General features: G+C 36.9%; 4 protein-coding genes across 4 annotated transcripts; 2 read left to right on the plus strand and 2 right to left on the minus strand.

The window, feature by feature from the left end:
• Positions 1-135: 135 nt before the first annotated feature.
• Positions 136-4,617, plus strand: LOC133865337 (serine/threonine protein phosphatase 2A 57 kDa regulatory subunit B' theta isoform-like). The gene is made up of 3 exons (XM_062301732.1): positions 136-345; positions 525-2,210; positions 4,127-4,617. Exons 2-3 carry the CDS (start codon positions 1,002-1,004, stop codon positions 4,484-4,486), a joined length of 1,569 nt encoding a protein of 522 aa, XP_062157716.1. The 5' UTR covers positions 136-345; positions 525-1,001; the 3' UTR covers positions 4,487-4,617.
• Positions 4,618-8,450: 3,833 nt separating this feature from the next.
• On the plus strand, positions 8,451-15,617 carry LOC133865348 (serine/threonine protein phosphatase 2A 57 kDa regulatory subunit B' theta isoform-like). The gene is made up of 3 exons (XM_062301741.1): positions 8,451-8,824; positions 8,923-10,702; positions 14,859-15,617. The coding sequence occupies exons 2-3, from the start codon at positions 9,482-9,484 to the stop codon at positions 15,210-15,212; spliced, it is 1,575 nt and encodes a 524-aa protein (XP_062157725.1). The 5' UTR covers positions 8,451-8,824; positions 8,923-9,481; the 3' UTR covers positions 15,213-15,617.
• A 219-nt stretch (positions 15,618-15,836) lies between these two features.
• On the minus strand, positions 15,837-17,349 carry LOC133865357 (stemmadenine O-acetyltransferase-like). The gene has a single exon (XM_062301753.1). The coding sequence runs from the start codon at positions 17,291-17,293 to the stop codon at positions 15,953-15,955; it is 1,341 nt and encodes a 446-aa protein (XP_062157737.1). The 5' UTR covers positions 17,294-17,349; the 3' UTR covers positions 15,837-15,952.
• A 3,174-nt stretch (positions 17,350-20,523) lies between these two features.
• Positions 20,524-22,065, minus strand: LOC133865366 (BAHD acyltransferase At5g47980-like). The gene has a single exon (XM_062301765.1). It carries the CDS (start codon positions 21,934-21,936, stop codon positions 20,668-20,670), a length of 1,269 nt encoding a protein of 422 aa, XP_062157749.1. The 5' UTR covers positions 21,937-22,065; the 3' UTR covers positions 20,524-20,667.
• Positions 22,066-23,790: the final 1,725 nt, after the last annotated feature.

A 23,790-nucleotide genomic window follows, 5' to 3' on the forward strand; every position in this document is an offset into this window, starting at 1 on the left:
ACCTATTTTTTTTTTTTTTTTTTAAAAAAAAAAAGAAAAGAAAAAAGCATTAAAAACGATGTCGTTGCGTCTAATATCAAGCAAGTCCAATATAAAATGTAATCGTCAGACAAGCTCTCTGGCTCTCAGGCATTGGTTTTTCACTGACCGTTTTGTTTTTTTGACTTGAATTTAAAGTCTCGAGCAGCCCCTGAATGAAGTAAAGTAGAATGGCAAAGATTTGACTAGAATTCGAGGAAAGCCAACACGACGGACTCACGCGAAAGTAGTAGAAAAGATTTTCTCAGTCAGCAAACAACAGCCAGAGCAACGCCGAGCCCTTTCTCTCTCTCTCTCTCTCTATCTGTGTGAGTGTTATCAAGAACCTTTCTTTTTATCATTTGTCACATTTCTCATCTGGGTTTCTCTTGTTTTCGATTTATTCAAACTCTCGCTATCCTTTGCTTGCATGTGTTCTTTTTCCTTTTTTATCACTAGCATCCCAATCTTTGATTTTGGTTTGTTTAAATCGTATATGCTTATAGGTGCGAATTGTTTCGGGAAAAGAAAATCTGCTGAATATTCTTGTTGCGTTTCTTGCTTTTCAAGTTGGAAAACAGAGAAGAAAAGTGGGTTTGTGAATTAATTGTAGAAAGTTGCTGCTGATCTTAGGTTTAATAGTGGCTTTGGGCATCTGGGTTCTTCAAGTTATATAGAAAGGTTGCTCTCTTTTCTTTTCTTTTCTTTTTTTGTAGTGGGTTTTGGTGAAAGGGAGGGAAATTGCAGATTTTTTATGAGGGCATAAAGCTGAATGATGGTCTTTCGGTTGAATTTCTGAGATTGGAGAAATCAGGGTTTGATTTTACTTTCATATGAGAAGGGGGTTTGGCCCCCTTTGTTCTTCTCAGTTTTTTGGTTGATGAGTGAAGGTTTTGGGATTATTGTCGCACTGGGTCTGTGAAGCTTTTGGCAATATCGTTCTGGTTTTTAGACGTTGGCATTGTATTTTATTTATGTGAATTATGTTGCACAAGATACTTAGTAAGCTTCCTCGGAAGTCGTCTAAGACTGCTGAAAATCGTGAACACGGTGGAAGCCATACAACGTTTTCAATTGCGTCTACCAGTTCAAGAAGCAGTGATTTAGGGACTAGCAAGTCTGGAAATTTGATTGTATCCCATACGGCCCCTAATTATGCTTCAGATGTTGGCCCATATTATGATAAGTATGCACGAGGTGCTAATCCAAAGGCGAATGGGAATTCTTTGTCTTTTTATGAAGCATTGCCTGGATTCAGGGATGTTCCGAGCTCTGAGAAGCAGAGCTTATTCATAAAAAAGCTGAACTTGTGCTGTGCCACATTTGACTTCACTGACGCAACAAAGCATATCAAAGAAAAGGAAACCAAGCGACAAACATTGTTGGAGCTTGTGGATTATGTGACTTCAGTGAATGGCAAATTTACAGAAGTCGTGATACAAGAAGTTATAAAAATGGTATCTGTGAATTTATTTAGGACACTCACTCCTCAACCACATGAGAGCAAAGTTATAGAAGCCTTTGATTTGGAAGAGGAGGAGCCTTCGATAGATCCTGCATGGCCTCACTTGCAAATGGTGTATGAGATTTTGTTGAGGTTTGTTGCATCAACTGAGCTGGATGCAAAATCAGCCAAAAGATACATTGATCATTCCTTTATTCTGAAGTTGATGGATCTATTTGACTCCGAAGATCCTAGAGAAAGGGAATACTTGAAAACAATTCTGCACCGTATCTATGGCAAATTTATGGTAAATCGCCCTTTTATCAGGAAAGCTATCAACAACATATTTTATCGGTTTATTTTTGAGACAGAGAAGCATAACGGGATAGCTGAGCTTCTAGACATTTTGGGAAGTATTATTAATGGGTTTGCTTTGCCACTGAAAGAAGAACATAAATTGTTCCTTGTTCGGGCACTGATCCCCTTGCACAAACCAAGATGCTTAGCAATGTACCATCAGCAGCTATGTTACTGCATTACGCAATTTGTGGAGAAAGATTGCAAGCTCGCTGATACTGTCATAAGGGGTTTATTGAAGTACTGGCCAATCACAAATAGTTCAAAAGAAGTCATGTTCCTAGCTGAATTGGAAGAAGTCTTAGAAGCAACTCAACCACCAGAATTTCAGCGCTGTGTGGTGCCCTTGTTTCGCCAGATTGCTCGATGCTTGAACAGTCCGCACTTTCAGGTAGCAAGTTTGATCCCGCTTTAATTTAGTTATTCTTTCTCTCTCTCTCTCTCTCTCTCTCTGAGCGTTCGCTTTTGTTCATTCATTTCTGTGCAAACTGCACTCTCTTCTCTGAAACGTGATTCATATTTGAAAACCTGCATGATATTCAAGATCTGCACTTATTTTAAAGCTAATGGGAAGAGTTCTGCTTTTTATCGAGAGCGTGATTTATTCCATTCAACCTTTTATTCTGCATCAAACCTAAATTTTCTGTTATAGTTTTTTCTCCATCTCCGGTTAAGTTTAGAAGTATCATTAATTCAAATTGTTCTTTCGTGTTTCTGCCATTTTCTATACAGTGAATTGATCATTATCGCTTATGTTTCCATGCGTGTAACATGTGGAGTTGGGATCACTGCAGTTACTTATTTTGTGTTGTCCACCGTTAAGTGTTGATATGCTGATCAAGTCCTCTAAGCTTTAGTTCCTGACTACCTGCAGTTTGTTTTTCACTTTTGTGTGTAACTTACCTTCTTTCTCAATTTAATATTAGATTTTTCTGTCTGGAATAACGAAGCGTGTTCAGCTTTTATGAGAAACTAATGTTGATGCAATTGGGAGATCTGGACTGTAAAGCCTGCATAGGTAAATAGTTCTACTACAAAGTGGACTTTCAAGGTCAGGATTAGACAGAGGTGTCCACCTAGAAAAGAACAGAAAATCTTCGTGAAAGTCTCTGTTGACTGATGGTCTGGTTGGCCCAATAGATTTGTTATGGTTCTCTTTCTTTATTCCCATACATATATTGGATCTTCATCTCTTGGAATATTTAAAAGCTAAATCTTTTGATACGGCTTTAGAGGCCATTTGTGTTGGTGCATCATGTATGCTTAAGTTTGTGCTGTAACAAGAAGAGTGGAAATCTGTATTATAAGCTGTAACAGAGCCTGGGTTTTAGCACTGTCTTTGTTTCTTGAAATCTTGTTAGAGGTTCAGAAATAATTTTGAATTTTGTTGGAGATTTCAGTTTGGTGTATGTAGGAATGCTTTGATGTTAAGCAGCCACGGTATATTTGTAGTTGATTCCAGGAATTGAAAAATTTTGTACATTATGTAAAAGAAGTGTGGTAGTTAGCGTACCTAGTGAACAGAAAGTAGTGTTTACTTTTTCATTTAGTGCTGGTTTTAACTTGTTTGATATCTGTTTCCCAGCAATTACAGCTTTGGCTCCTAATCAATATTTCAGCATTTGTTTTTACATTGATTTATATCATGGGCGAACTCAATGCTGTTAACCTGATTTTATCATAATGTACCCATGTTACGATATTATTGAAATGTTGGTGATTTCATGATGCTGTTAAAATCGGAACAAGTTCTTGAAGTTAAGAGTCCAAATGTTGCATAAGTGATTGTTGATTGAAAGAGATTTTGATCTTTCCCCAATCATCTGCATTTTTTGACCTTTGATTTAAGATCCAAAAGACTGTATGGTATTTTCAGCAGACGCTCGACAGACTTAAAAGACTTGATGAATACTTACAAAAAAAAAAAAAAAAGACTTAATGCATTGTGATTTTTTTTGTTAAGCAATTCTGCTATTGGTAGGTTTGTTTAGATCAAGAAAGGAGAATAAATGGCTATTTGTATTGATCAGATATACAAAGAAAAATCTTGCATAGCATTAAAAAATACACAACCGGGAGTATCTGTCTCAGATGCATATCCAATTCGGATACAATTACCAGTTTAAAGTATCGGTACTTTTGGATACTACTACTATTTGAAAGAATCCATGCTTCGTCAGAGAGAGCTCATTGACATTCGATTGTCTTGTTTCTTTTCTTGTATTTGCTTTTTTGAGGGAGTGTAACTTCCAGTCCAATTCCTGGTACAAGAATCTCACATAATGCTATTGATTCTTCTTTCCTCAGGTGGCAGAGAGAGCTTTGTTCATGTGGAGCAATGATCACATTGAGAACTTAATCAAACAAAATCGCAAGGTCATTCTGCCCATTATCTTTCCTGCCTTGGAGAAAAATGCTAGAAATCATTGGAATCAGGCTGTGCATGGTCTGACCTCAAATGTCCGCAAGATTTTCTATGATCTTGATCCTGAGTTGTTTAAGGAATGCTTACTAAAGTTCCAGGAAGATGAATTGAAGGAAGTTGAGATCAAAGCAAGACGTGAAGCCACGTGGAAACGCTTAGAGGAACTTGCTGCAAAAAAGGCTACAAGTAATGAAGCTGTACTTGTTCCTGGGAAAGCACCTCTTCGCACCTCTTCAGGTTAGCCAGAATGAGAGGTATTTGTTGGTTGTTGAAGTGGCCTCAATTCTTTGATTTAGATGGGATTTATATTAGGTGGTCGGATGCTCATGGATTGTTAACTCATCTGCTACCAAAAAAAAAAAAAGCAAGAAAATTTCATGTAGAGAGGTTCTTACTGATAACCATAGCCCAGCAAGCATTTTTCCAAGTTTATTTTTATTCTTAATATATCTGTTCGATCCTTTTACAGCTTAAAACAACATATGCAATGCTTTATAGTATCCATTTGAAGTCTGGAAACAACATATTACGTCCAAATTATATTCAACCAACTACTCAAGAACAAAGTACTACATATATTTACATGTTTTCCGCGTTCTCAAAACTGTGAATTATCTGAGAGAGTGCTTTTAGTGCTCCACTTTTGTCTCAACTCTCTGTATTAGAGGTCTCAACTAAATGTATATATAAATGTTGGGGTGTATGGATCAAAATGGGGTGTGCAAATAGGTGATATTATTTTTTATCAGGTTAGGATGCAATCGATAAAAGCTCAACACTGAAGGATCAGAATCTGCAGAATATTTGAAGGCTGATCTTACTCCTTGGCCAGGATGTTAGGTGAAAAATAACTCTTTTGAGAGACGAGAGATGGAGTACCCGATCCAATTTAGGATCCTCTTCATTTTAAGTGAAATGGAGAGGAATCATTTCATGGATTAGATTAGATTTTATTGTATCTAATAGTGTATATAATGGCATATCATTTAAAATTTTTTAATGACGTGGTAACGTAAGCAACATATAACGTTTCGTTAGATACTGTGAAATCTAATATCGACAATGAAATGGTTTCTTTTCATTTCACTTGAAATGGAGAGAATCTTGTGCCAATTTTAGAGGACAAAGCATTTTTCTGGGTGCGATAAAGCCCACCTGAATGGGGAGCTACCCCTCCCATCATTTGAACTTCTGGGAAAGTGAAGGAAGATTGTAGTTTTTATGAAAGAGAAATGCATAAACAAAAACCGTAAACGTTTTTTGTTGTTGTTGTTATTATTAACATTATGAATAAGAATCTATTAAACAAAGAAAGAACACATGGATTGAGCAAAGGAGTTGTCACGCACTGTGAACATTAGCTTAAGAACAGTTTTTCTCCTTTTTAACTCGGTCTATTAATTTAACATGATTGAGTTAGAGAAAGTTTCTTCAACAACTGTTTGGAAGTAGAGGACCTTCAACATCTTTTTATTGACTGTCCCTTTGCCAAAGCAATCTGGAGAAATACCTTTTGGCCTATCAATACTTAGGTTTTTGCCAGCTTACCAATTGAAGAATGGTCCAAAGCCTTGCTCAGACCTTGTGCTTTCTTGGGAATCCCAAAAAGCAAGGTTTTATTCTTCCAAATTTCGGCTTTGGTCTCTCTTGATCACATTTGGTTAGCAAGGAACACGCTGGTTCATGATGGGACAAATCCGGATCCAGCCAACAGTTTGAAATCTGTTATTTCTACTGTGAAATCTCATTTGAAAGCTTGGAAAGATTATCATCTTTCCCCTTAGATCTGGATCACTCCCCCCTCTTGGTTCCTAAGAGGTTAATTTTGATGTTGCGGTTCGCCTCTTTTTCTGTGTTGCAGCTGTGGTTCTTAGTGATTATTTTTGGCTGATTTTGGCAGCTTGCGCCAAGAAACTCCTTCCTTTGGAGGCCTCAGTAGGAGAAGGCTTGGCAGCTCTTCTTGCCACTCGTTTTGCTTTTCCAGTATGGCTGTTCTTCCCTCCAGCTTGTAGGGGACTCCCAGCTCACCAACCTAGCTATCAGCAATGGTCATTTGTTCATTGACTAGCTTTGTGCCCCTTTGGTGGCACATATTCCCCATCAGCTTCTCCTCTTTGAGAAGTGGACCGCTTCAAAGGTTTCAAGATGCATCAATTTTCGTGCATACTTGGTTGCTAAATAGACCGCTTCTCATCATGTGTTTATAAGCATTTCCGAAAATTCTCCCTTTCTTTCTTCCTTCAAGATTAAGAGTGGCAAAGACCCACCTTTGTAATCCCTTTCCCCTCGTTGAATTAAAAAATTAAAAATTTAGTAAGGAAGATTACACCTTCTTCCTTTTTTAAGAGAACACCTAATTTTGGTGTTATTAAAAAATAGCCATTTTGAATTATAATCTTTAGACCGAATATAGAAAACACATATCCAAAGAATTTTCTCATAAATAAATAATAATAATAAGTCAAAAGAAAGGAAGAAGGTTACCAATTACTAATGAGGTTTCTAGAGTTTATTGCAAGACTCATACCAATTGCGCAATAGCCAAAGAACAGTCATGAACTTGAACTCTTATGCCAAAATTATGTGAGAAATCCGCATGTCAATATGCAGTCACGATTACGTAATTCCTTTTTGAAATTGTTGTCAAAAAGGTCTTTTATTTAAGAGCAACGCTATATGCAACTCTTATCCTACTTTTATCCCTCCAAATGTGACATAACTTTTAAAATTACCGTTGGATCAAAATTCAATAGTGATAATTTCAAATCTAATTGTGATTTTAAAAACCATATCACATTTGGAGATAAGAGTCTTGCATATAGTATGATTCTTTACTAATAGCTTAAATGGAACTTGCTCACATTTTTCGAGTGGACTTAATCTATACATATGTTCTTTAAATCTTAGTTGTTCATTTTAATTGAACCACCCAATGCGACGACATATAAGAGACGGCCATCCTCAAAAGTCAAGTTAGGGGTGATTGAGAACCCGTTTGATAACCCCTATTGGAGGTGCTTCTTGTTTGAAATTTGAAAATTGTGCTTTTTTTAGAATTTTTCGCATACCCAAAAAAAGAAAAGAAAAGGATAGGCTCAATTTGAGAACTATAAAGCATGCGTGGTTTGCTGTTTGGGTGAATGTGACTGCAAGTCACTTTTGACAAAAAAAATAAAAAAGAAAAGAAAGATAAGCTTAATTTAGGAATCGTGAAACACGTATGGTTTGTTATTTGGATGAACATTATTACCAGCCACTTTTGAAAGAAAAAAAAGAAGAAATAAATAAATAAATAAAGATAAGCTTAGTTTGGGAATAGTGAAACACGTATAATTTGCTATTTGGGTAAACAGAGTTGTGGGAAAAGACGTTGCAACTGAAAAGTAACGGTAAAAAGACTTTATTACACATGCGCGCGCGCGCGCGCGCACACACACACACACACACACACACACACACACACACACACACACACACACATATATATATATATATATATATATATTACTTTTTGGGTAAAAAGCAAAGAGTAATCCTAAAACCCGTTAGCAAACCAGCGCCTAATCATCTCTTTTGACCTCATAGGTAATTCGATCACCCTAACCAGACAATTAGGGTAGCCGACCCCCTCCACATTTTGGGAAGAAAGTCTTGTAGATTTCATTAATAAATTAGGAAGAAATATCTTGTTCAACAAATACAATATCGTAAATAAAAACAAGAAAATCCTCCATTCAAACTTGTTCTAAAGAACACATGTGGAGTTGCTTCATAGTTAGTAGGGGCGAACTATCCCTTTGGGATTCAAATTAGTAACTTAGACTACTTAGGAAAAAAAAAAACAATTAGTTACTTCGATTATTAATAAATAGAGAGCAGTTACATATCTATCACTTGTTCATCTATTTTGCAAATTTACCATTGAATATATGAGTTTCATATATTTAATGGTGGATTTACACATCTATCGTACGAAGACAATCAAGAGATGGGTAAAAGATAAAAACTAAATATTTATCTAATAAATTAGATAGATGAATGTTTAGTTTAATTCTCAATAAAAAAAAAAAAAAAAATCTCAATAAGATAACACTCATCTACTAAACCAAAAAAAAAGGAGGAAGATGGTCCCGTGGTTTGAAATGTTGATCACCGTGTGATTGAGGAGATGTGGTGTGGTTTATTCGTTTTTGATTCTGGGTGATAACACATTGTCGGGCAAAACAATATCCATATACAATTATCCCATTCCTAAGCGTGTTTTAGAACAGTAATATGATCCTTTAGACGCTTACAGAGAGAGAGAGGGAGAGATTGCTTTCATCCTCTATTGTCAACTTTATTTTATCTTACTCAAAGGTTCCATTGACGGGCTGTGAAGGTTCTAAAGACTATTTTGGTCAGTATGCTCTGTCTCTCTCTGGCCCAAGGGAATTGAAAAAAGAAAAAAGAATATCTATGCCTCTTTCGCACGGCTTCTTTATGAAGTCATTGCCATGCTAAGTGGAAAACATTCTTCTGCTTCTTTTTGCATCGGGGTTTGCTTCACCTTCAATGTTTTGCCTTTCGTTCCTACTATGGTAAGTTTTTCACTTTATTTCCTAACTTTTTTCTGCAATATATATATATATTTTTTTGACTAATACTGTGATGAAAAATTGCTATCTTGGTATTATAGATCGCACCCAAATCCTGTCATCGTCCGAGCCTGCTGAGATTGCTGCTGATTTTGGAGAAAAGGGCAAGAAAGTGAATGTCTCTTCAACCCAGTTCTCAGCTCGGAGAACATAGTAAACGATTGGAGGTTCTGGTATTTGTATCTGCTTTTGGAATTTGATACTGGGTTCATTTTGAAGTGTCCTTTTCATTTTTTGCTGCATCTGAATGTTTGAATTTGGGTCAAAGGGTGTCAAATCTTGTAGATGATTTTACCCGAGATGAAGAAAACATTATCCAATTATGGTTTGTATGATAAATTAAAGCAAGAGTTTCTCCTTTGATGCTTCGACTAATGCTTCTGGGGCTTGTGTAATCTATATATGGGAGTGGGTGTTTGTATCGGGGACTAATTGAAGTGGGTCTGTTTGTTCATTACTTTGAAATGGGTTTTATACACCTGGGTTTTCGTTTCTGATTGTGAAATTGAGGTGCCTGTCTCTTGGAGAGAGCCTCTAGAGTGTAGAGGCTGCTGTGTTTGATTGGATTTCTGTTAATTATCATTATTTCTTCTTCAAATTATGATCAAGCAAATACTCGGTCGGCTTCCGCGGAAGCCATCCAAGTCGGGTGAGAATCGTGAATTATTTGGGGGATCATCTGACCCTTCTTCAAATACTTCCATCAGCACAAGAAGCAGTGACCTTCTGAATAATAGGCCGGTAAGCTCGAATAGCACAACCCTTCTAGGCACTGACTTTGCTCCAAATTCAGGATATAGTTCTGGAAATAAACTTTCCCACGCTGTGAATCCAAAATCCAATGGCAATTTTGTAACCGGTCCTTATGAAGCATTGCCAGGATTCAGGGATGTCCCCAGCTCTGAGAAGCAGAACTTGTTTATTAGAAAGCTGAAATTGTGTTGTGTTGTCTTTGACTTCGCTGATCCAACGAAGAACCTGAAAGAAAAAGACATCAAGCGGCAGACATTGCTTGAGCTGGTAGATTATGTTACTTCTGCAAATGGGAAGTTTACTGAAAGTGTTATGCAGGAAGCCATTAAGATGGTCTCTATGAACTTATTTAGGTCACTCATTCCACAACCCCGTGACAACAAGGTTTTAGAAGCTTTTGATTTGGAAGAGGAGGAACCTACGATGGATCCTGCATGGTCTCACTTGCAAATTGTGTATGAATTTCTTCTGAGGTTCATTGCATCTCCCGAGACAGATGCAAAGTTGGCTAAAAGGTACATTGATCACTCTTTTGTTCTCAAGTTGCTAGATCTCTTTGATTCTGAGGATCCCAGGGAGAGGGAGTATCTGAAAACAATTCTACATCGGATCTACGGAAAGTTCATGGTGCATCGCCCATTTATTCGAAAAGTGATCAACAACATTTTCTTCAATTTTATTTTTGAAACAGAGAAGCATAATGGGATTGCTGAGCTTTTAGAAGTTTTGGGCAGTATAATCAATGGGTTTGCTCTGCCACTGAAAGAAGAGCACAAGTTATTCCTTGTTCGGGCTCTAATCCCTCTTCACAAACCAAAATGCTTACCGATGTACCATCAACAGTTATCATACTGCATTACACAATTTGTGGAGAAAGACTCCAAGCTTGCTGACACTGTCATAAGGGGTTTACTGAAATACTGGCCAATCACAAATAGTTCAAAGGAAGTCATGTTCCTAAGTGAGCTGGAGGAAGTTTTAGAAGCAACTCAGCCAACAGAATTTCAACGATGTATGGTACCCTTGTTCCGCCAACTCTCCCGTTGCTTAAGTAGCTCACATTTTCAGGTAATGAGCCCTGCAAATTTTGATCTTAATCTAATTCAGTTCACACTTCTTATGTTGAAGCTTATTTTAAAGTATTATTATTCCTACTTGCTATTTTTCTGGTTCTTTTCCGTAGTAACTGTAGTTTGAATCTGGAAACATGATCTAGTTATTTTGAGTAAATGGTAATTAGTCTCTTTCTAAGTGAGAAGAAGGGTGTCTTGTGGCCACCATTCTAATAAAACCTGTAAAGTTATCTTTCTTGCTGGCTGGTACTTACCTTTGGTTTATTTTATTGTATTTATTTCCATTTCCCATTGATAAAGGCAAGGGCTATCAGTATGAAACCTAAGATTGTTGTTATTTTCCAAAATATCTTTGTGTCGTTTTCTGTTCTGAGCTGGTGGGTCATTAGTTTTAGGCATCTGCAATTTGGTTTTTGTTAAGATCATACTCTATTGATTCTGCTTTTTTTGATTTGGTACAGGTAATACATACATTATACTTGCTCGATGTTATTGATAAGTTCAAGTTCAAATCATGCATGGTACTAATATGTGCTAATCAATTTCCAATAATGTTGATGAAAAGAGCTACTTAGTCAATACTAGATTTAGCACAAACTAATCTTATTGGAGTTTGAGTTTGTAACAGAATCATATATTTTGTCCTAAACAAGGATTTTTGATTGACTAGAATTGTTGGAAAGGATTAAATACCAAGACAATGACCCCAAGTAATAAACATAAACTAATTAAAAAGGTTTTGAGCTTATTTGGCTAGGGTCATTGCCCATTCCATAAAATTGAATTTCTCCAAATTGTGGGTTGATACCTCCACGAATTTCTCCCCATGATGGGTCTTCCTAGGAAATTGTGGGGTTTCATCTGTAGTTTTGTAATAGAGGATTGTTTATCCATATGCTAGTAGCAGTCATGATGCCTCTGATAGCACTGCTGTGACAGCAGCAATGTTTTTGCGACTGCTTCAAGGATTTATCAATTCTTTTCCTCATGGCAATTCTTCGCTTTCTTGTGATTGATTATGACTCTTCGGTATGTATATCTGTCTAGTCTAAACAGGGTAGCATAAAAAAGGATTCCAGCAAAAGGAAAATGTAAAAAGATATAAAATAAAAATATTTTAGAGGCCACAAAAGGTGCTAGTGGTTTGTATTCAATATGGGGTATTTAGCTTTCAGAAAGTCCAGTTCCCATAAACATTGTTTCATTCTTGTGAACTGTGCGGAATTTGTTACTGTGATGTTTTTGCAAGACTTGTCAAACAATTCAATATCTTTCAAGGCTTAACATCTGATTGTGGTGCTTGGAAACATTTTAAAACTAAATCGCTTTTCTCAGGGCATGTAGGAAGTATGATTTTTAGTTGCTTATGTTTTCAGTGCTAACTGTTAATGGTGGTAAGCTAAAACCTACATATGTTATTGATTTTCTGTCTAACCATTTTTCTTTAATGCACTTTTAGTGAGAAAGGAAAATTTTGTATACACATTGAGTGGAAACAAATGTAGCTTGCTGTTAAATGGGAAATTTAGGGCTAGCTGCGTGAACGGTTACTGGGTGTGCAACTTGTCCTACCAGTCGGCTCTGCCCTGTGGAAGTGACTGATGGGCTAATATGCAACCTGTCTGATCTTCCACTTTATCGGTGGCTCTAGCAAGAGACATGACAGGTTGCATATAATGAGATTGCGGTGGTTGCTCATTTATTATGATCAAATATAACTTATTAGGTTTGGATTTATGCTTGTTCTTCTTTTTATCAGATGTGTAAATTGCTTTTACTGATACTTCTATTCTTTGACAAATTTTGTTGTCTACTTTAAGCTTTGAAGCTTATTAACTGAATTGTTCAGCATGTGCTGCACCGAACATTGTGTAAATGATTGAAAACTTCTGGTTCTTTGTTGCCAGTTGGAAAAAAATATGATTGAAATGGTTCTTCATAGCAAATCAATATTGAGGTTGCTGCTTAATGCACATGGTTGTAGTTAATTGGAGGTCCTACAGCTATGTAAATTCAAGGAAAAGAATTTTATCAACAGTAGTGATGAGATGAGACTTGAATTTTAGTACTATTTAATGTCTGTCATTGGTTTGACTGAGCAGGTGGTCTACCTTAATTTGTAAAACTCTTAGGTTTTACATTAAAATTAAAATGGAGGTGGAAAGAGATTGAAGTGTTATGGTGGTGCAGCTAGGGGTGGGCAAAATACCCAACCACCCCCTCGGGACTTGACCCGAAAAAACATCCAGAGCTGACCTGCAATGGTTGTTTTCCGCCATTGGTTGGGTGGTGATTGGTAATGAAAATACGTTTCCAACAGGGTTTGAGTTGGCTGTCAGGTTTAGGGTTTCATAAGCCAATATCCACCGACCTGACCAAAACCTGCTGTCTGGTTTGGTGGTGGGATGCAAGATGTTGCACCAATCTGCTGGTGGGGTGCGAAGCTTACTAAACGACCGTTTGGTTTATCAGACACTAGTAAGCTGCGTTTACTACAAATGGGCTGAGCCCGGATCTCATTAGCTTGGCCCAACCGGGGGGACTAGAAGGGGGTACAAGATCGCGCATTCCTGACCATTACTACCCCACCACTATCCTGATAAACCGATTGACTACTGTCTCTATTTCTGTGGTTTGGCAGTCCTGATGTGGTTGGTTGTGGGGGGGTAATTCACAGTTGACACTTGTCAGTTCGGCCATGAAAATCTCAGGCAATAGGATGGGAAAATTGTGTCTGACATGTAATGAACATGGATATGGTTGGGTCACGGCCATAGATGTGTTTGATACATGTCCAAGAATTTTTAATTCGGATGCTTTGGGACACAACATGATACTTTGACGATACAGCTGGGTCAAGAATGGGAGATGGTTGGGGTATGGCTAGGGGTACGATAAAAATTTCCTAATAAAAATAGGGCTCAAATTGCTATTCTAAAATGCTTTGAGGTCAAATACTAGAAAATGGGATCGAAAGGCTTTTGGATGGCAATGCAATGATAGTGACGAAGGTGTGGTTTTGGTGTTATGGTGGTATAGTGGCTGCAGTAGTTGACTGGCAGTGGGGTGGTGGTCGCGTTCTATCATGGAATTGAAGGTGGTCATTGTTATTATTATTTGTGGTATTGATTAGATTTGTGAATAAGTGATTTGATGATATCAATCTTCTATTAAACAGCATGTTTTTAACACATTATTTGTTAGGTATCTTTTGTGAATGTGAACCAAGTATAATGAGTAAATTTCTCTTGTTCAAATCATTTGATAACCCTAGTCATTCTTTAATAAACGATAATTATGAATCAAAATCTGTATACATGCACTAAAAGATCAGAACTTAGATTCATACGTCTTGTTTAATTTGACAATAGCTCTGGCTGTCGTGGAATCAGCTACGAGTGAGAGTTGTGTTGGTGTTACTGATTATGACTTTTTAAATATTATTGAAGAGCTTAATATAATTAAGTAGTATAAGTTCTTAAATTATGTCGAATGAATTCACCTAATTCAGTTTTAGTATTAAGAGGACATCTTAGTCACTGGGACATGTTCAAGGAAAGAGCTTGTAATTGCCGTCAAAATTTATTTTGATGCATGGATGCATATGTTTAAGTTGGGCATAATACATCTATTGAAACTTAGCCAAATAGTGTTTGATCAGATGGTTGTGTGACAATTTCCTTGGCTGCACTGCATTCGGTAGTCACACTGTTCCTTGTTAGAGAATATTGGACGATCAAGTGCTACAATGCTCTTTCATCTTATTAACTGGTGGTTCCCTGTGTACTGATCAAGTGTGGCTGTGCATGTGGTATTTATTACCTGTTGGCCCAACTAGGGCAGAATTAGTTTGTCACAAATACAAGTACTTCTATGTATTAATTGTTTCCCATTATTTATCATGGGAGAGTATCCCATAATGGTTGCAAGAAAGTTTGTTCCCTTTTTCATTTTAAGGTTGCTTTACTCAATCAAAGGTCAAAATTTCCACATGCTTTAAGTATACTGGCAGATGTTGGGCAAGAGTTATCATGTGCTTCAAGTTTTAAAATGAGTTTCTGATTTAGGACTTCCATACCTGTCAATGATGATTATGCATCCTATGTATTTCCTTAAGTTTTGAATATTTTAACTGATACTTGTTTTTACAGGTGGCTGAGAGGGCTTTGTACTTGTGGAACAATGATCACATTGAGAACTTAATCAGACAAAACCGTAAAGATATACTCCCCATCATCTTCCCTTCCCTGGAGAAAAATGGTCGTAACCACTGGAATCAGGTGGTTCAAAGCTTAACGCTTAATGTCGGCAAGATCTTCTCTGATGTAGATTCTGAGCTGTTTGAGGAATGCCTGCGCCAGTTCCAGGAAGATGAAGCGAAAATGGAGGAGAAACAAAAAAAACATGAAGCCACTTGGAAGCACTTAGAAGAGTTTGCTGCAGTGAAAGCTGCAAGTAGTGAAGCACTTGTTCATTTTATGGATCGGTGCAGCATTAATGGTTAATGTGCTTGAACAGATTTAATGCTCATGGATTGTGGTCTAAACTTGTAGCTGTTCATGCCCCTTTCAGGGCTGTCTGCTGTAATGATCAAAAACACCTGACACCTCTATGCAGCACTGGAGTCCATACATTCTTATGGAATTCGCACCAGATACTGTATGAGGGTTACACTGCAAATTTAAGTCAGAAGCTCCAGTACTCCACGTTTGCAATATAGGAGACCTGCTTTATCATAGTTGATATTTAAATTGTTGAGATGAAGTTGCTGATCAAAGGAAACTTACACAGTTGGACATCATTTTATTGAGTTCTGATATACTTATCGAGCTAGTCAAATTTCATTTCTTTATGTGCATGTAATATAAATATATATATTGATTGATTGATCTTAGAGAACACTTTCATCAGCGTGAGTTCTTGTTTATGTAGATGCTGATATATTTCAATTCAACGATCTTAATTGGAAAAATCCATGCATACTTTTTTGGTTTGCCATTGCAGGCAAACTTTTGTTCTCTCTCTCTCTCTCTCTCTCCCCAAAACAGGATCTGGGTGAATTTTTAATACCAAGCAGCAACTTGTTATCAAAGCATTATTCAGAATAATTTGTAGGAAAAGTTGGTAAATAAAGTGGGAAACTTAACAAGGTAGGAACTGAAAGTGAAACATTGAAGGTGAAGCAAGCTCAGGTGAAAAAGAAGCAGAAGAAAGGCAGTGACTTCATAGAGAACCAGTCTAAATTCTAAGAGCTTGATGCAGGAAAAGCGAATTGGAGTAACTCTTGATCATTTTCAAATTTAGCCATGTCTTCTTCTTCCAAGGTCACCCATGCCTCTATTCCAGTGCCGGATCTAGTGCTCATTAACATAACAACATTTTTGATGGGCACATTACTAATGCATACCCAAACAGGCCTTCCCCATCCAAAATCAGTTTCATAAAATGGAAACCCAACCCAACTGCTAAACGTGTAGAACTCAACCTCTCCTTTTGACACCAAGTCATTTACTTCTTTCATAGACTGATTAGCCTGATATAATCCATTTTCACCTTGGAGCTTCTTCACGTAATTTCCATCAATTTTCCTGATTGCTGTCCTCAGCTGAACCACCAAATCTTGCAACTCTGTCGTCTTGTTTTCCTCCTCAAAAATTGGTGCAATGGTAAGCTGCCAAATGTTCCCAAAAGCATGCTCCGGTATTAATGGTGGAACAGCTCGTGATCTCAAGTTCACCACATGGGTTATCACCATTGATGACCTTCCTTTCAGTGACTTTCTTCTTCTAGCATTTTTGGCAGACCTGCTTATAAGAGCTGTTACGACTTCAACACGAGTAGGGACTGTAGGGTCGTCAACGCACGAGCCCTTGGCAGCTGCTTTGGCTTTCAGTGTAGCTAAACCGGTTGCATCAAACACAAATCTCTTCGTCACGGTCTTCTCCTTCGTAACCAAATCAACCGGCATGACCTCGTGAAGTACGTCTTTAGGCGGAAAGAGGGTGGCTGAAGTCAGACAGGGAGTGATGGTTTCGCAGGCTGCGCGTGAGGTTTCTGCCCAAGCGTTGAGGAACGCAGCCAGCGTTACACCGTCGGCCACCTTGTGTGAAATGCACACACCAATGCCCATTCCGCCACAGCTGAAGACATTAAGTTGAACCGCCGTGACCGGAACCGGCTCATCAGCATTCAATTTGTAGGGATCGAGTGGGAGAAGCTGTTTCAGTGAATTCAATTCTGGGTCTTCAAGAATCTTTGAGAGCTGAATGCTTGCATGAGCTCTTACAAAGATTACAGCTTCATCATGAAGATCCACAGATGCATCTGATCCATTGATCTTTCCAGCTAAAGGGTAGAAGCGGGTTAGGGTTTCTGCTAGAGACTTCTTAAGCCTATAGTACACCCTGCTATGATCCAGCTCGCTGGTAGGAAATCCATGATCAGCAGAAAAGAATAGAACAATGGGCACATAAATTGGAGGGGCTAGTTGATCTAACAAAGAGAGTCTGTAGCTTTTAAGGTGGGGTGGAGTAGGAAAGGACGGTCTGATGGTCTCCTTGGAGATTATCTCAATCTTCATCTTCATTCTTCAAATTTCTGGTTTGCTCACAAATCAATAAGAAGTAATGGCCTTCTCTTTTTTTTTTTTTTTTAATCATTTGTGAAAGTTTTGAGATCGTTTATATAGAGAGCAAAATGTTCAACTATATTTTTATTCTACGACTATCTCATAATGTTGATATGATAGTCTCAATCAACTCTCGAATTTATTTATTTTAACAAGAACTGATTAAAGGTTGGTTGAAACTATCATGTCAGCATTATGTGATCACTAACTATGAGATAAAATGTAAATTTTAGCATTATTCTTTTGAAAATGCACATTTTCATGACACCACCTTCGTGACAAGAAATACCACACAAATGGAAAATGGAAAATATTACCTATTTTTCATTTATTTTAACGCCAAATACTAACTTTATGTCTAATTTGACATGTATAAGGGGCTTCGATATATGTCATTTTTTTAAGTTTGGAGGTATAAATAAAAAAGACGTGATGATAGTTGAGGGGGTTAAAATATATTTTTAATAAAGTTTAGAAATAAATTACAATGGATTGAGGGCTAAGGAATAGAGACTAGAGAGGCATGCTTCCCAAAAGACAAATAAATTATATTTAAGAGTTGTTGTTCAAGGTTTAACTTGGTTAATTCTCAATTAAATTGTAATCTATGATTCTAGAAAAAACCATGCGTGCATGCACTCTTATGAGAGAGAGAGAGAGAGAGAGAGAGAGATCTTTCCACATGCATTTTTTAAGGGGAATTTTATTTGCACAAACTTGTCACACTTACGGCAAAACAAGTCATAAAATAATTTACATAATAATGGAAATATGATTAAGCAACATATATATGGAGCAAATTTAGGTCACCCAAATAATAGCACATATAATTATGATCGAGGATGACCATGATGACATACGTACAACTGCATGTGTTATATATATATATATATATTTTTATAAGTACATCAGAAACTATTACAAAGAAAAAATAAAAGAACAAAAACAGGGGTTGGGCAACCCAAATATAAACCTAAGAATGAAAGTACGCGGGGGCAATGCTTCCGAAGATGCGGGCCCTTTGGCTCGAGGCACTGATGCCTCAAAGCCGGGGTCACCAATAAAGGTGATATCACAAGTGTATTGAGTCACAAGGACCCAAACACAATCACAGGGGTAAACTGGGGGAGAGGGATACAACAAATAAGCCCAAAAATACAAAGTTACAATATTAAAACATAACAACAATACAAAAGCAATTAAAAAACCAACAACAGAGGCCCGGAGGGGAGGGGGATGGGAGCCACCTCTGGTGGCGCGTGAGAGACACGCGCGGCCAGAGGAAGGCCTCTCGCCAGTGGGAGACGCTGGAGCCGCCGAAGTACGCCGCAAGACGCAGTGGGGAGAGGCGGCGGGAGGAGATGTGTTCCACACGCGCCAGGAAGATCCCTGGCGCGTGCAGAAGACGCTCCGGCGAGTGGGAGGAGGTGGGGGGCACGACGACCGTTGATGGTAGTATTTTCACAAGACGGCAAAAAAATCGTACGTACATTGTAGGGGACCAATTGAATTATACAAAGAAATCAAGCCATAATTAAATAAATTGGATATTGTTTGTGATCATGACAACATGGGGAATTATACTTTATTCAATACTTCCAACCCTACACGTGTCCGTACACACAATATATATATATATATATATATATATATATATATATTTTGGTTCTAAATTTTTCGGTGTGGGGAAAAAAGATGCGACTCACAATCTTATCTTCCTAAAGTATTAAAAATACTTCCCCACTATTTATTTATTTATTTATTAACAATTATCGTATGTACGTGAATGAATATAAAAATACCAATGATAAGAAGGACCGGTGAGCGAGTCAATTACCAAATTATTATAAATGAAGATGTATGTGATGTCATTCTCTTGTTTTTTTTTTTTTTTTTTTTTTTTTTTTAAAAAAAATTACTATTGAATTTGTGAAATTTACAAATTTAATAGTGATTTTATATATCCTTTAATTACCTCAATATATACCAATATTTATATTAAATATGATTTGCCAATAAATAAATAGTTAAAATATTTTAAAATCTGAACATCATCAGAATACTGTATGTGATTAATGTTGAGGTAATAATAATATTTGAATCATATCATTGAAAAATAATAATCAGAATATATATATTTATATATATATTTTTTTTCTAAAAAAATAGAAAATCCTATCCAGAGACATGGTCACACGAGGCATGAAACGGGAGCAAAGCAAAGGTTTAATTTCGTGAAAAGCAAACATTTACTTGTGTTGCGTGTCATTGCCACGTGGCTTCATAATACTTTGATGGCCTCGATCTGATTAATGGATCTAGATCATGTGAAAGAGCACTCTAGATTGGGATTTTTAACAATAAATTATTAGAATGGTTAGCGATTCGAGCAATAAATATAAGATTTAAGACTTTTATGAGACCGATTCTAATATGGTATTGTTGACCGCCCACTTGCTGAAACACAAAAATCTCACATTTTATGCTTCAATTACTAACAATCAAGACCAAAAAAGAAAAGAAAAAAAAAATTGAATCCCTCCAACTCTACCCCTACTTGAGCATATGCTCTCTCTGTCTCTCTCTCATAATTTGACAAGCTAAAAGTTGATAACCAATAGGGGTGGGCACAGGTCGGATCGGGGCAAGCCAATACTTGCCTCATGCCTTTTTTACTTAATGTAATTTTCGGGGCAGGGCGGATCGAATTTGCGGGTACGTGCGGATTTTGCCCACTCTTAATAATTAGTCATCAATTTTTAGACATTTTTTAAGATATTAATCAGAGAGCAGATACGAGACAATTTTTATGAGCCTACTCCTAGTAGGCCCGGCTACTCACACACATGCAAAAACATGTAAACTCCATAAAAGCTTTCAAGCTTTCCCATTTTATGATTAAATCACTAACAATCCGAACAAAAAGTTGTTAACAATCCAATACCTCAGGGCTCTACACCCCTGCTCGTGTAGGTGCACTATCCCCCTTAATTCTCTCTATCTATATGTGATAATTTGAGATCGAGGTTGCATATTATGAGTCGTGGTTATATATATATATATATGAGTATTAAATAATCATATATAATGACGTTTGAGGGAAATATAATCCGAATTAACGTTGTTCAATATGCACATTTGTTCTTCTTTTTTTTTTTTTTTTTTTTAAAAAAAAAAAAAAAAAAAAAAAAAAAAAAAAGAAAAAAGAGGAGAACATTTATTTTCAATTGGGCATTTTTTTCAAAAATGCTATGAGATCGAACAGGAAATTGGATCATACAAGCAGAATATTAGTTATAATCATCCAGATCGAGAAGATGAAATGAAATCATTTAATTCTTAACTCTTGGATTCAAGGATGCAAATTCAAGCAGTTCTTTGTCACATTCAAATAACGCCATATCTTCTTCACTAAGAGTCACCCAAGCTTCTATTCCGCCGCCATCTCTCGTATCCAGCAGCACAATAAAATTCTTGTGCACCAAATCACCAACAGTTACCCATGTGGGCTTTCCCCACCCGAAATCAGCTTCATACAGAGGAAATCTGCACCAACTTGAGAAGCCAATGAAGTGAATACTCTCTGCGTAAAGGTTATCAATCTCTTTATAAGACTCCCCAAACACCGAAAAAGCTTCGTCTCCTTGAAATTTTGATGCATAATTTTCAGTAAAAGCTTCTATCCCTTTCCTCAACTCAATAACCAAACCCTGCAACTCTGTCTCCCTGTCCCCTGTTTTCGCCACAAACAAACACATGAGATTCCCAAAAGAACTTTCAGGAAACGGCGGCACTACCCTTTTGCGGATGTTCATTATTTGGACCAGCTTAGATGGCCTTGACACCGTCCTCGCACATTTCCAAATGAGAGCTGACACGGCTTCAACGCGCGTGGGCTGCGGAACGCTACCACTGGCGGCTTTAGCCTTGAGAGTGGCAATCTTTGATGCATCAAACACGTACCTCCTTGAAACAGCACTCTTCTCATTCACCGAGCGCGTGGCGGAGAGCTCTCTTCTGGGTGGTAACCGAGATGCCACGCCAAATTCCGGTAGCAGAACTGCCTCACCAGACCCAAGAGCCGTGCCAGCCCAGGCTTGGATGAGCATGCTAGCCGTGGATGCATCGGCTAACCTGCGGGAAACGCGCACCCCAATGGCCATTCCTCCACAGCAAAAGAAGCTAGCTTGAACTAGCAACAGACAGCTGGAGTCAATCTCTTTGGGAAGAAATCGGCGCAGCAATTTCCGTTCAGGTTGTTCGAGAATGTCTGAGAGACGGCAGTTGACTTGAACTTCCAGATAATCAGCTCCGTCGTCGCTACACTCGATTGAGACATTGTCTTTGACTTTCCCGGCAAGTGGGTAGAAGCGAGTAAGAGTTTCGGATAATGATGCCTTTAGCGTGTGGGATATTTCTGCAGATTTGACATGGGTAAGAGGAGGGTGATCAGTGTTATTAGAATAGAATAGAAGCAATGATATGAAAGATGCGGGCTGCAGCTGATCAATAAGGCAGAGGTCGAAGCATCTAAGGTGAGGTGGGGTTGGAGACGAAGGTTTTATTGTCTCTCTCTTGATTATCTCAACTTTAATCTCCATTAATGCTTTTTGTTCATGCAATGAGATCGGAAACACTGATCAGTGGTGTTCCTTCATCTAATTGTTGGTCCTTAATTTATAGTCATTCATGTACGATAATTGTTTTCAGATGATTCAAAATGATTACTTTCATGTACGTGATGCGAAAATTAATGTTTCTAAGTTAAAGGGGAATGAATGGATATATATGGCGTCACTCACATTGCATTATTGAAATATGATTTACGTACATGGAGATTAAACATCAATTACTTTGATTTGATATTCAAATGTGATAAAACATATGATAATTGATTTTCTATTTTTAAATTGTTAAAATCTCATTCTTTGTAATATATATTATATATTCAAGTCAATGATTCGAAAGATGTACCCCTATCAAACATTTTTTAAGACGTACACCATTAAGGGTGAAACCGCCCTTAAATTATTTGTGAAAAGTCTATGGGTCCATTAACATTTTCAAAAGACGCTTTGAAAGAAGAGGGGGACACCATGGTTATAAAGTACCGTGAAAGAAATCTTAGCGATGCGGGACACTTTAACACTATTTTTATCTCATAGCTAGCCTGTCTTTTTCTTCTACTCTTTTTTATTTTATAATTTAACAATCACAAAGAGCATCAAATATCCAACCTTTGTGCATGACGAACAGCCTCTAGAAACCAAGGCATCTATGATCTATTAATGTTAACTTTATTTCAATCAATGACAAGGAGTAGTTTGTTTTTTGCTTGGCAAGTTGATTATTTGTTGATAAGCAGCAATCATCCAGAGGGAGATAATTCACCATATTGTCATTATCACAAACAATATCCAATTTATTTAATTAACAATGGCTTGATTTATTTGTATAATTCAATCTCTCTCTACAATGTACGATTTGTTTTGTCGTTTTATATATATATATATATATATATATATATATATATATTATATTTTATGAATAAATTATCATCAATATATAACACAGTTGTAGTTGTCATCATGGTCATCCTGATCATATATAGGTAGAAGCATCTAAGATCAATAATGCTATATAAACAATATTATTTTTCACTATGATACGGATGACACCATCTCTAGCTCCTTTAATACACATTTTTAATATCAATATATGAACGTAATCTCTTTGTGAAAAATGCAACATTTAGTGTCCCAACATCTACGAGAAAGTCTCTACCGAGCCTGACCAATTAGGTCTACTAATTTATTTAGCCTCCAGCACAGCTTATATGGTTAATTGTTGATGGAATTTAACTTGGTATTAAAGTGATAAGTTCGAACTCGGCCTCTATAGTTTCACTCCAGCCATTTCATTTGAATAATATTTCACATGTTAAGGAGAATTTGAGTTTATCCGTAAAAAATAGTGTTAAAATATTAAGTAATTGATTGAATTCATTCATTCTTATTCGCTTAAGCTTTTGAGATAAATAATGATTTAACATTGAATAGATATCTAATTGAATCCTAAAAATTGACGGAAAATGTAACCAATTGGATAAGTGATTGATAGCTTTATAATATTCGATCTAGTTGCTTGCGAGGTGGTTTGGTTATGTTGTACAGTACTCTTGATGTTTGAGTCTTCTCCTGTTGGATATTTGAGTTTTGTTTAATGCATTCTTATTCATTAAAAGAAATATATTTCTTCTCATAATTACACCAAACAAAAAATAAGTAAATTTTCATTTTATATGTAGAAATGAACAAATCTTTTAATACCGCCAATGTAATTTGTTTCTACTTATACTTTAGTGAAGTCTATTCTTTATTCATGAATAATTCCAACCCTTCACATTAATCTGTACAAACAATTTATTTATTTATTCTTTTGTGGTTTAAATTTCT

The sequence above is a fragment of the Alnus glutinosa genome, chromosome 1, assembly GCF_958979055.1.
Source record: "Alnus glutinosa chromosome 1, dhAlnGlut1.1, whole genome shotgun sequence".
Taxonomy (NCBI): Eukaryota; Viridiplantae; Streptophyta; class Magnoliopsida; order Fagales; family Betulaceae; genus Alnus; species Alnus glutinosa.